The 13,707-nt window shown below is 44.6% G+C and overlaps 1 protein-coding gene across 1 annotated transcript; it reads left to right on the top strand.

The window, feature by feature from the left end:
• The first annotated feature begins 2,374 nt into the window (after window positions 1–2,374).
• LOC118556602 (cell wall protein RBR3-like) lies at window positions 2,375–13,267 on the top strand. Its single transcript, XM_036150977.1, has 8 exons — window positions 2,375–2,409; window positions 4,751–4,874; window positions 5,078–5,198; window positions 6,343–8,071; window positions 8,219–8,378; window positions 10,829–11,938; window positions 12,632–12,747; window positions 12,852–13,267. Exons 1-8 carry the CDS (start codon window positions 2,395–2,397, stop codon window positions 12,954–12,956), a joined length of 3,480 nt encoding a protein of 1,159 aa, XP_036006870.1. The 5' UTR covers window positions 2,375–2,394; the 3' UTR covers window positions 12,957–13,267.
• The last annotated feature ends 440 nt before the right edge of the window (window positions 13,268–13,707 follow it).

The raw sequence follows: 13,707 nt of genomic DNA, 5'->3' as shown, positions 1-13,707 counted from the left end.
ATTTTGTACCCAAACATGTTCACCTCTGGGACACCGAACTTGTCTTCTTCCTGAATGGTAAAGCATGGCCGGATATTCCCACAGTGTTTCTATTTGCATATCATGTTTTAAATGGATGAACATGGCACCTTTGGTCCTATGTAAATTTTACCCAAGGATGGACCAGACTTGTGGAGGGCCATAGTTCTCTGTCTGATATCTTTCCAGATGTCTTTAATCTTTTTATAATGTCACACAAGGAGTCGGTGTGTTCGATGTGTTGCCTCAAAACACATTCACAGGTGAGCCTGTGAATAACATAATAGAAACTCCTGACATATGAGCTGGACTTTCCCCCAAACTGTTTAAAAGGATAGCAACCATAGCATACTTGAACATCTGGATTGGAACAATCCGAGAAAGAGAAATCTTAAAAAAAGAGAGAAAGTTGTCATGATTCTGACAAATTTGACTAGAGTAAAAAAAGGCAGTTGTACATGAACTAAAACAGCAAAAGTTTAGTGTAATTCACTGTCTGACAGCGAGAAAGATTTCATGTTTTTATACAGCATATGTATACACAGTACACATCTGATTTCAACACTGAGTACATGAAATAGGTGACAAGAATAGAAGGAAGAGGTTACTTGGGGTGCAAATTTCTGATGACATCATACAGAAGTGTAACAAGAGCTGGAGAAGCTGCACTTGACAATTTTTTTAAAGTTCATTCTTTTGTTCAGAAATTAAGTAAAAAGAAAACTAATAATTAAAGCTATATTTAGATTTTTTTTATGTCATTACTTTATTTCCCAGGCAACCAACTTTCACTGTTATATGTTAAGGACATAGTAGTTTCCTTTTCCAGCAGTGCAAACTTGCCCAATTGATGCTTACTGGAGGACAGAAGAAAATTATTTGATTTTACACAAGCAGACTCCAAAAATTTACAAATGTTGCAGTCAATGTTCAATCTTTCAAGTAAGAAAATTATTACAATTAATTAATTTAAAAAAAGTAAAATTGATTAATAGAATTTAGATTTGCTAGGCTATATACATACACACACCTAAGATAAACCATGTGACAAGAGTGTCATTGTTTAAAAGTGTGTCTCTGATTGTGTCTTATTTTTGTTAACTTGTTAATAAACTGCAAATTGCATACACATATCTCCTCTCCTTTGTGCCTTGTATGTTCTTAAACATATTTAATGTTTAGAAACTCCAGTTGCAAGTGATTGTTTGAGAAATGAATTCATCCTCATAGTCTACTGACCCCCTGGAGATACCCCCCCCCAAAAAAAAAAAAACAACAACAGTAAAATAAAAGAAGTAAATTAAAATAAAAGTCTAGCTCTGTCCCTGCGAGCAAGCTGTTCGTCATTATCAAAGCAGGGAGATGCTGTCCTATTTGTTCTATAAGTTTTGTTTCTAGCAAAACGAAACTGACAACATGCAGCAGGTCATAGAGGCAAAAGGACCTAGATACAGCTCTTGTTACAGCATGTTGCAGTAAAATATTTATCAGTTCTTAACTTTATCAGAAAATTGTTGTTATAATGCTTAGCAATTTCCCTTTTGTAGGAAATCGATGGTCATTGTAAACTAAAGAAGGCTCTTTTTGGAACAATTCTTGACTAGATTAACAGGACCTCTGCCACAGGAATTGCCCTAATTTCTGTATTTAATACATGTTGCCAACTTTCACTGTTGTGGGCCAAGGTTTTCCTCTACTTTCTAATATAACCCAGAAAAAAAATCTTATTCCAAATACCCCATGTGTGCACTAAAAGGAAAAACAATCTAAACCATATAGGTTTAACTTATACATTGAATTGACAAAACAAAAATATATATATTTTTTAGCTCATTCTAAATAACTGAGATTGTTGGCAGTGGAGTCTAATTCTGCCACGGCTACAAGGCAGCTTTTACCTTCAGGATTTTATTTTATCATTAATATTGTGTATAAAAGATACAAAATAATATGGTTTAATAAATTAGGTAACCAATGTGCATCATTTATCATATAGAAAGAAAATTGGGCAGTAGAAATTCTCTTTGAGGACCAGGATGGAATTTAAGTTCGTTTTTAAATGAAGTTTTGGATAATTAATGTATGAAGGGTTTTTGTCACGATAACAAGATTATTATTAAATAACATAATGATGTGTATTTGTCCTTCATATGTGTTATGGGTGTTACCAGTGACAAACCACAAATCTACCTGCTCTTTTTATTTTTTCAGGGAAATGTTTTTCTTCCTGCCTCTCTTCCATTCAAATATTCTATTTCCGGGGCGTTTTGACGTCGCTTCCTAGCAACGCTCCTAGGTAACGACGTAGAGGAAGCGCGCTCAGCATGGCGGACTGTCATCGTCAGCAGCAGCAGCAGCAATAACAAAAACAACAACATGGAGCCGCAAGAGGTAATTTATGCAACTTCTGCTTGAATTGTATGACACAGAATAAATACTGAGCGTTTCCTCGTGACGTCTTCTTTTTTTACCCGCAACCCGGAAGACACAGTTAACGGTTACGTAGCTAACTGCTAGCTAAGAGGGAATGCTAACATGCCCGACATGTCTTTCTCAGCTCACCCTGTTTTATTATAGGGGCACTCGGACAAGTTATTACGTGTTAATTCGTATTGGCAAAAAAAGTCCAACATAACTAGCAATATCAGATTATAGCGTTTACGGTACATTGTCCTCAGAATGAGCTTTTCACTTTGTTTTAACACTAGAAACACTGGCTGCAGTGCAACACATCCATTCAGTTGTAATCAATGCTGCTAATGTGACATCAGGTGGGCTCGCGTTAAATAAGCAATCCAGTGGTGAATTTTATTGCTTATTTCTTCTAAACAAGTGCACACCAACTGTAAAACACAGGTTGGTCACGACATATGGAGTCCCACTGCAAGATCGCCTCACAGTTCTTTAGGTCGACTGAAATAAAACAGCAGCATCTCACGACAGCCTGTCCTGTGCTAGAATAAGATCCCAGGTTTAATTCCCCACATGTTGTGTTTCTCCAAAGAGTTTTTGGTGTAGTCCTTGTGCATGCGTGGGCTCTCTCAGAGTACTCCCGCATACTTCCACATTCTAAAAATGCAACATTTAGGTATGTGGTTACTCTAAATAGGCCTTAGGCGTGAGTGTTCCTGTATGGTTTGTCCTGTGTGTCTCTGGTACCTTACGAGGGACTGATTAGCTTCCAGGGTGGACCCGACAACTGGCAAAATAAGCCAATGCCGTTTTCTGCTTGTATCACCTTGTGTTGAGTCTGAATGAGCAACGTTTCTCTTTTTGATTTTTTTTTTTTTTTTATTATTCTTTTTGTCTTACTTCTTGCCTCTGATGCTCATGGGTATAATGGCACATGTAGTCTTTACCAACGGTTCCTGCATGGTGGGGCTAATCGGCAGGTCTGGGGACATTAAAAGCCTGTTTACCTGACTATCGGTGTTGGAAGACGTAGTGGGGGAAGCAGGATTTTTGCAAAAAATGTTGGAACTTGAAAATCATCCTAATACCATGCATCAACCAACACCAGATGACTGTTTTCTTATAAGATGGCACGAAAAGATCACTAAAGCTCTTTGACGATCAAAGTGGGCCGCCCAGGTCTATTCTTATTCTCTTCTCAAACAGCATAAAGGAGGAATTTGATGATCAAAAAAACTGGGGGAAAAAACAGAGATACAAATGGAAAAACTCTAATAAAAATGTATTTCCATGGGGCTTATGTGATGAGGCAAGTGCTTAAGAAGTTGTTTTTTTTTAACAGGGTGTATTTGTCAAACAATTATTCACAGCAAAATAGAAAAATTGCCAATGACATGTCTGAGAGAATCTCAATGAAAACCTAAAGTGGGATCGACTGATTTTTCCAGAAAAGTGTTGCCAGAAGCTACTTTGTTTTTCAAATCAAGCATTTTCAATCCCAGGGGGTAAAGACCTGATTACAGAGCAGCCCTGTGTGTTATTAGGGGAGGCTCCTTATCAGGGCTGGATGATATGGGGGGAAAAAACATGTCAATAAAATAGAAATCAGATTGGTCAATATTGATAATTCCATTCCATCCATCCATCCATTTTCCGAACCGCTTTATCCCTCATGGGGTCGCGGGGGTTGCTGGTGCCTATCTCCAGCGTTCACTGGGCGAGAGGTGGGGTACACCCTGGACAGGTCGCCAGTCTGTCGCAGGGCAACACAGAGACAAACAGGACAAACAACCATTCACACCTAAGGACAATTTGGAGAAGCCAATTAACCTAACAGTCATGTTTTTGGTCTGTGGGAGGAAGCCGGAGTACCCGGAGAGAACCCACGCATGCACAGGGAGAACATGCAAACTCCATGCAGAAAGACCCAGGGGTGTACTCGAACCCAGGACCTTCTTGCTGCAAGGCAACAGCGCTAACCACTGCGCCACTGTGCAGCCCCACAATATTGATAATTATCAAAGAAATTCAAAACATATTTTAAGTGTAGCCCTGGCCATTTATTTAATGACCTATTTTTAAATAAAGAGCACTGACTTCAAACTCAACTCTTTATTCAACCAACTTTTTTACCAAAACTGTAAGAGTTGGAAAAAAAGAACATGTGCTCTTTGAACTCTTTGAAGGGGGCGGGGCTTGTTGACAGAGCATTCCCGGGTTTGTGTTTGTGATTGGCTGTGAGGATGTAATGAAGGAAATCTGTTGAAGTTTTTATTGACTTTTTTTTTATTTATTGAACCACACGTCTGTCGATCTACAGAGGGCGGCGGCACCTTCTCGTTGGCAAGGAGAGGACGAGATGAACGGTCCTGATGGACAAACAGGCCCATCAGAAGCCCGAGGTCAAAGTAATGCTATGTCACCGCTGGAAGCTTTACAGCTAGGTATGTTTCTTAGGTATAATGGAAAAACCCAAAAAATGAACTAAAGATATGAATAAATTAAAGTAACTGATTGGAGAGAAAAATATTCCGTATGGCTGAAAAAGGACCTTGTTATGAGAGTGCTGAGTGGCATAATTGTTTAGTTAGCTGGATTCCTGCCTCTGGTTCAAATGACTAACGTTCAGAAACGGATTCTTCAACAGACTTCCAGGACAGTCATCTGTCTCCTGCGCTGCCACTGCTGCCGCTGACCTCAGGACTGGAGCACAGCGTCACCGGATGCTCTTTTTTTCAGCAAGGCGATCCAGAATTTGCTCCCTTAAGGTAAGAAACATGGAGTGAACCGTAACTGTTGCTCTGCTGTATGTCACTGGAAACCTTGAAAAAGTATCCATACACTTTCATACATTTTCTCACAGTAAAACCTATAAATCTCAACGTAATTTTATGGTTTTTTTTACATAGAAAGACCAACACAGGCCGTCTCCTAATTAGTAAACAACATTGAACATTGAATAACATCAGGCAGCGGGAATGCTTTTCTTCAGCGGGATAAGGAGGGAGGATGGTGAGAGGTAATGAGTAATGGAGCTAAATGAGTAGTCCTGGAATAAAACCCTTCAAAGGCTGCAGAAGACGTTGGGACTAGGGCTGGACGATAATTCAATAATATATGTCGATAGACGTATATTGATGATAGAAAAAAAGGGTCAATAAAAAGTTCAACAGAAGAACAGTTTTCCTTTCTTTTGCATTCTAGCCCATCATGTAGGTTAATATTACATTCTCCCAACCAATCACAAACGCAGACCCAGAAATGCTCCGCCCCCTTCAAAGAGTTCAGAGAGCACGCGTTCTTTTTAATTTTTTAAAAACTTGTAGTTTTGGTAAAAAGTTGGTTGAATAAAGGGTTGAGTTTGAATTCAGTGTTTGTGGGTTCTGTATCTAAAAATAGGTCGCTAAGCAACCGCATAAAATGACCAGGGCTGCACTTAAACAAATGTTTTGAATTTGTTGATAATTATCGACATCCATCAGTGTGATTTATATTTTATCGATATGCTTTTTTTCCTATATCGTCCAGCCCTTGTTGGGACGGTGCAGAGGTTCACCTTCCAGCAGGACAACAACCCTAAACATAGAGCCAGAGCTCTTAGATCAACTCACACTCATGCAGTGGAACGACCCAGTCTAAGTCCACGCCTAAATCCAATGGAGAATCAGTGGCGAGGCATGAAAATTGTTATTCAAAAAAGGCTGAAAACGTACAGTTTATAGAAAATAATAAAATATAGTGTTGGTCCGTCACTTAAAATCCCACTAAAAAAATGTCAAACAACTAAAAGTTGTGGTTGCAACATGACAACACTGATCAAACGATTTAAGGAGTATAAATACTTTAATAAGGCTGGGTAGGTGCTACTTGTACAGTTAGGAGGAGGATAATCGCTTCCATTCTTCTCCCCAGGGCTTTTCCTGATGTTTCTGTGGCATCAGAGAGGTTCCACCCTCCTCTCCGGGACAGCACCGCCCATTCCTCTGAGCAGAGTTCACTGTCCCAGCACCCTTTGGCCCAGACAACCCTCCTCTCTGACGAAGGAGCAGACGACAGTTTGTCGGCAGGAAGCAAAGTCAAACAGGAGGAGATGGCTCCTCTTCTTTCGAGTGACGCTACGGCCAATACACCACAAGCTCTACCGGGAGAAGGTGGCAAAGAGCTGGAGTCGCAGGCGCTGCCCGACCCGACAGACGGGAATGCAGGTGGAATTCACGGAGATGAAACGTTCTTTCTGAGGGAAGACGTTCCCGCACGGCAGCTTCTGGATCTGCTGCAGAAAGAAGTGGGCATGCAAAGCAGCAGCAGCAGCAGCGCCGTGTCCTCCGAGTCCCAGACCTCTACGAAAAGCAAGCCAAGGCCCACAGAAGCTTACAAAGGCGTGATGTTTGAAAGACAAGGTCCGCCGGGGGAAGCAAGTCCTTCCCAGCAGCAGGAAAAGCACCAAGAAATGGGTAACATTACCAGCGGCTCCCGCAGGACCCAACCCGACGACAGCAGTGAAGAGCTGCACAGACAGCTGCTCTACGAAGTACGGAGACTCAGCAGCCGGGAGGCAACCGAGGAGCCGAAAGGTCCGACGCCGGCTCCTCGCTCCGTCACGCCGTCTGTCAAAGAATCCCGGGGCAAGTGGAGCGAGACGCCGTTTCCGGCGGGTTCTGAGTGGGTCCACAGAGAACGACACCTGTGGTCCTCAAAGAAGCAGACGGGGAGCGACGACTCCTACCTTGGTTTCCTTCCACAGTCTCAATCCACGCCAGCCGTCTTCCTCGCGCCATTCAGATTCAAGGGCGAGGCTAAACCCGGGCGACGTTTCGCCGTGGGGTCTAATGACGACGTCTTGTACCGATCCGGCGCGGGCACGGCGTCAGCTGGCGGCCGTCTCCCAGACTCGGCCAATCAGAGAGCAGAAGATGCTCTGCAGGCCTCTGACAAAGTCCATTCCCTCCCAAGTTTCAACTATCTGCAGAAAGTGGATGCCTGGAGGACCAAAGCGAGCTCAGAGAGGACGCCGCCGTTAGAGAGCCCAGCCCTGCACAGACTTTCTGGAGTTTCTCCTGAGAGGAAAGGGGATGAGGCAGGATCCGACGCCCCGAATCAGGGCCTTACCCAGCAGGCTTTACGCCAGCCTTCCACCAGCCACGATGCTCCACAGATCCCCTCCTCTGCTCCCTCTGGAGGTCCTTCTCCAGGGAGAGGGGAGGCTGTGGGCGGAGCTCCCAGTGACTTGGAGAATAAGGGACCCGCCGCGCCGCCTTCCGCCTCTCCCCTCGGCAGGTCACAGTCCCTGTCGTCCCTCAGCACAGTCGTCATGTCAGCTGACAAGCGCCAGCAGACCAACGTTGTTCCAGGAACCAAGACGTCTCAGAGTCAGACGGACGCTCCTGCTCCCCCCGGTGCCGCCATTCAACCCTCGGCCCTCGACAGCCTCGGCCACTTCAGCGACGTCTCTGCCGACCGAGAACCTTCCAGCTCCCTGGATAGTTACGCAGAAGTTAAAGTAGGCCCTTCTGTCGGAACGTCTTCTGTGGTCAGCCTGGAGCTTGATAATTATGCCCCCTATTGGACTTTTAAACGTCCAACAGCATCGCCGGCGCCGCCGCCGGGGCCCAAAGAGCTCAACATCGACGAGCGAATCCCGGTAATCAGAAAAGCTGCAATTTTGTTGGTTTGTTCAAAGTCAAAACACATCCCAGTGTTGTTGTTTTTTAGATAACAGATGATCCAGTTTAATATGTGAACCTGATTGTCTGACATGGTGCGTCTCACTTTTCATTGTTTCCGGCAGCTATATCTTCAGAACCTGGGTATCGACCAGACTCCGTCCAAAATCCTGACTCCGTTTGCACCCAGAGGGCCCATTAGAGAGCCTGAGTTCTCTCCCACGGATCTCTGCACCATTAAAGGGTCTTCTGGAAGCCCTTCGAAGAGCACCCAGCCCTCTGAGGGTAGCTGCATTTAAACTGGCCTTCCCTGTATGGCAACTGAGTGTGAATACCTGTCAGCACATTGAATGTTTTAGCAGCTACGACCGACAGCGGTGAAGTCGGCACTAATATCATGGTCCACGTGTTAAATTTAAGACTTAGTTGAAATTTCAGAGTCCTGTTTTTAGTTGCGTGGGTATGAAGGATTGTCCACCCACTAACCAGGATGGTTAGACATGGTGGATGTGTAGACGTGCAAATCTGTCTTCAGGGTTCCTGTGTGGAAAACGATGGAATTAAATGTCTGGGGAAAAAATTAGGGCTGAACAATTAATCGCATTTTCAATATAATCGCGATTTAAAAAAACGCAATTTCCAAATCGCAGAGGTCTGCAATTTTTGGCTATGTAACAATTAGTGAATTAGACACGTCCATTAGGTGTTAGTAATATGTTTAAAGTGGGTTTGCCTCCACATGGAAGGGAAGACAGCAGCAGTGAGATAATGTAATTGTATTACTTGTTTTAGAGTTTGTATAGTCATACAAAACATTAAGTACAGGTCAATCAGTTTAATACATGGACTTGCTTGTTGGTTGCACTTTATGTTCAACAAGGATTGACGTCCAAATCAATTAAAAGCTGTTCTCTTGAATAATATTCTGATTAATAGAAACATTAAAAGTTCTTGTTTTAAATAGTCCTTGTTTACAAACATCTTTATTTAGAAGCCATTTTTGTTGCTTGTGGTTAATGCAGAGAAAAGTCAAAATTGCAATTTTGGTTGAAATATATCGTAGGCAGAACGCAATCATTTCTGCACCGAGTTTAAATGCTGTGGGTCTTTTAGCAACTAATACGCACGGTGAGGAAACAAGTTGATTTATTGTTTGTATATGTTTAAAAAGACATGATAAATTAAACTGGGAAAAAAATCGCAATTAGATTATTTTCCAAAATCGTTCAGCCCTAGAAAAAAATCTGAAAAAAAGGAATTCAATGTAGAAAACTGAATTCCATGTCCCGTTGTCTAAACAAATCATCCACCCACCCAAATTTATCTTTGCATCATCTATTTATGCATTTCTCACTCCACCCATCTGTCCGTTATTTCCACTTCCTCCTTGGAGTTTAATTGTCATTTTTACAGCTGGCCATAAAGTCATAAAGAAACTTTGCATTTCTAGAATAGATTAAAAATAGCCTTTGTTGTCATTGTACAGGATACAATGACATTTCAATGCTACTCCCTTTGGTGCAAATTACAACGACCATAAAAAGCAATACTAGCATAAAATAAAAGACTAAAAACAAACATGCAGTAGAAGCGTGAGTCATGATGCACATGATCAATATGATCAGTACATGCATGATTCAGGGGGAGGGGTTCATTTTGTTTAGTGATTATTGGCTACAGCGATAGCTCTCGGAAAGAAGCTATCCCTGAGTCCATGTGTCCGGGTTGTGTGTGTGTGGTTGCTGGGGTGGGAGGGAGGAGCCCTCGATGATATTTCCAGCTCTGCTGAGGTAGCGAGAGTTGCCAATGTCCTCCAGGCTGGGCTGAGGGCAGCCAGTGACCCTCTGGGCTGCGTTGATGACCGTCTGCAGCACTCTCCTGTCTGGTAACACGCTGCGACGCTGTATGGTGGCTCTGTAGAAGGTCACCGGGAGCATCTCCTCCTGGTTGCTCCTCCTGAGCACTCTCAGGAAGTGGAGACGCTGCTGAGCCTCCCTCACCACCGCCGTGGTATTTGCAGTCCAGGAGAGGTCCTCAGATACCTGCCGGCCCAGGAAATCTCAGGGAGTGGACCCTTTCCACACGGCTAGAGTAGGGCCGGGTCCGTTCTGTCCTTCCTGTCCAGAATGAGTTCCTTTGTTTTTGTGGCGTTCGGTCGAAGGTTGTTAGCTGAACGCCGCGTCAGTCTGTTGACCTCATCTCTGTGGTGTCAGCCGCAAACTTTATGATGGTGTTTGAGAGATGGGTCAGAGAGCAGTCGGGTGTGTAGAGCGGGAACAGGAGGGGACTCAGAACACAGCCTTGTGGTGTGCCTGTACTGAGTGCCATGGTGGAGGACAGGTGGGGTCCGACTCTGACACACTGTGGGTGATTAGTCAGGAAGTCTTTGATCCAGAGGCAGAAGGGGGTGGAGAGACCTAGGTGAGACAGTTTCTGGACCCGCATCTCTAGTATGATGTGATTAAATGCTGAGATCAAGTACAGGAAGAGCATTCTCACGTACGTAGCTCCCCTGGTGATCTTAGAACCATGGAAGTATAAAACTTTCACACAAGAACTGTGTTGGATCTGTCGTTTTTTTATTACTGCTAAACTTTGGAAACCTCGGAGTATATTAACCAACAATTACTGCACTCCAAACAGCCCCTTGGGATATGAATATTGCAATGAGGATGTATTTGCAATATATTGTGCAGCCCCTAAATAGAACTTGATTTTTTGTTTTTTATGCTCAGGTAGCAGTCCCCATAAAGGCGAGTTCTCCAGGTCCAGCATCCTGTCGGCAGACTCCAGCATTTCCATCCCGTACAGCCTGGACAGTCTCGGCCCAGCCGCCTACATGTCGGAGCAGTTCAGAGCGAGGACGTCTGTTACATCCGATCCAGAAGGTGCTCAGAGGGAAAGCAGACCGCTATCCTGCTCCCAGCCCGATGAACCCTCCCATTCCTCCATGCTGCACCCTTTACAGCAGCAGCAGCAGGATTCCAACCAAATAGACCACAGGTCTGAGTCTACCTCTGTCGCTGTTGGTACAGAGGGAAACTTGGCTCTGCAGAACGGAGGTAGTACGGATCAGGACGCAGAAAATTCCTTCGTTAGCGCAAGGGCATTGTCAGATATTCGTAAACTGCTCTCTCAAGCAGAGAACATGATATCTACAGGGTCCTCCACAGCCTCGTCGGGACCTAACGCACCCCATCTCTTCTCTGGTAAAGACACTTTCCGGCCACCAGAGACCAAAGCCAGCAGGCTCCTAAGCTCCTCCTTCTCCTCCTCCAGCTCCACAGGCGGAGACCTCAAATCTCATTCCTCTCTGCCGTGGGCCAGGTCCTCTTCAGACTCCATGCTGACATCAGAGAAATCAAAGCAAAGCTCCTCCGCCCGAGAGAGTTTGACCTCGTCTTGGCCGCCCGGCAATCCGTCCAACCAAGCCATCAGTGTGGGACCCCAAGGTGGGGCTGCCAGCAACGGTGCAGGGACGTCTGTTATGTCCAAGTCAGCCCGGAGGACAGAGCCTGAGGGATGTAGCGCGGCGCCTCCAGACAAAACCCCGACGCTGCCGGTGGCGCCAGCGGCGGCAGGCACACAGCAGCTTAGCTCGGCTTCTGCAGACGGGGCAGGGGTACCAGAAGAAGAAGAAGAACAGGCTACACCCGGTGATCCTGGTGCAGAGAGTCGCTCTTCCTCTCCTGTTCTCGGGGACGCCGATCAGGGCGGGATGAGCGACGGCAGCAGCGAGAGCTCCCTGGCCGTCAGAGTGGCCAAGTTACTGCAGAATGAATCTCCCGCCACCATGGCATCGAGCACGCCCAGCGTCACCGACCAGGAAGAGGGCAAAGCCAGAGGTGAGAGCTTCACGTCCGGTCCTCTTTTTATCCTTAAATCCATGTTTTATTTGAAAAAGTTCCCCTGTGAAGCTGCTGAGATCGTTGCAATTGTGGAGATATTTGCGTCTGGTTAAGCGTTTGGTCACCGAACCCTAGCGATGTACCGAGACGTCGACTGTTGAGAGAGAGTTCACAGCTTTTCAGCCGGGCCCACGGCTGACTGGTCAGAAACTCACAAATCTGAAATTTGCTTTGACTGCAAGACTTTAAGATGTGGATACTGAGTTAAGAAGAGTCACACATTAACTATCTTCAGTATTCTTAAGGTCTTAATGAAGTCGTATGAAGCTGTTCAACAAGAAAACTCCACTTGCCACGATATATAGCGATATGTCTGCGGTACAAGACACATAGAGAGAGCGAGACTTTCAGTGGATAACAGGAAGGTGGATCAGCACACAGCCAAGTTGCTATGTGTTCATTTCAGTTTTAAATGCAGTTCTCATATCATCTTATGAATAATAGTTCCCTTTTGACCAGAAAGCTGGAGTTTGGAAAGCGTCTACAAAGTTCTGATTGGTACATGTCTAACCACATAACAGAATACAGCTGCTGTGTCAGCTTTCTTAACTCCTTTACGCTCAGTCTTTGGTTGGAACTCATTGACTAGCTCACGCTAATCTCAGATGGAAATATCCTCCAATATTTCAGAGTGGATCCAGTCCAAGGTTTCGGGACGGCAGTGTGAGCCGCTGAGGTTGGACGCGGAAGACAGACGACGTATTGAAGAAATCAAGAGCGAGCTCCTCTTAAGAAATCCAATGAAGGTAATCCTCTCCGTTTCACTTTAAGAGAAGAGAACCGTAACTTTGTTCTCCTGTTACAAGGTGAAGTAAACGGCTGTTTTTATATTTGTCATTTTTTAAGTCAGCCTGCCATCTCTGGACAGTGTAGGTCTCACGCTCAAGGTAACACGTGCGATGTGTGCCAGCCCTGTGAAAATAAGCAGTTTCCCTGTTTTCGGTTTGCTGTGTGAAACCTTTGTCTGGGGATCTTTGGGTTTGATTGACCAATTTGCGGGACACAAGTTGTTGCAAAGCGCAATTTTATGTACAGCTGTACACCGTTGATTGTTTTATTCAGACAGTGTCACAGATCAAAGCAGTCAGGCGTAATCGTGACGTAGAAGAAGAAAGATGCGTACAAAACATGCAAGAAAACACTGGAAGATCCACCTTCCAGCAGGGCGGCCACCCTGTTGGAAGGTCTTAACTATTTTAAGACGGTGTCATTCTAAATGTGACAACAGCACCCCCTGCTGTTTGATCTGTACCTGCAGTCAGCAGTGGGATGAATACTTTTAAAGGAGCAATGAGTATGAAATTTACTGCAAAATTGAGCAAAATTAATCTCACTCCTCGCTCCCCATTACTTCCTGGTTCCTGAGCCAATCATTTCACAGTTCCCGGTGTTCCCAAAACAGAGCACAGCACTGTTTTATCTTGGCAAAAGAGCAGCAGCCTGCTAACATGGAAGATGTAAGAGAAGTGGACCAGAAATAGAGCAGAATACATCGTCAATCTATCCTGTGGAAGTAAAAATTCAGTGGGGGGTTCACACTGTAGACAAATGTCTGTCCTCCTTGAAGGCGTTGTTCCTATCTACAACACCAGGTGTCAGTATTACTTATTGCTCCTTTAATAAACTCCTAAAAAGTACAATGTTTCCTTCTTCTCAGGGGGTGGTTCTGCCCAACAGAAAATATTTGAGACCCACTGGCCTAATCA

Source organism: Fundulus heteroclitus, chromosome 19, assembly GCF_011125445.2.
Source record: "Fundulus heteroclitus isolate FHET01 chromosome 19, MU-UCD_Fhet_4.1, whole genome shotgun sequence".
Taxonomy (NCBI): Eukaryota; Metazoa; Chordata; class Actinopteri; order Cyprinodontiformes; family Fundulidae; genus Fundulus; species Fundulus heteroclitus.
This window is presented reverse-complemented; position numbering and strand designations above follow the sequence as displayed.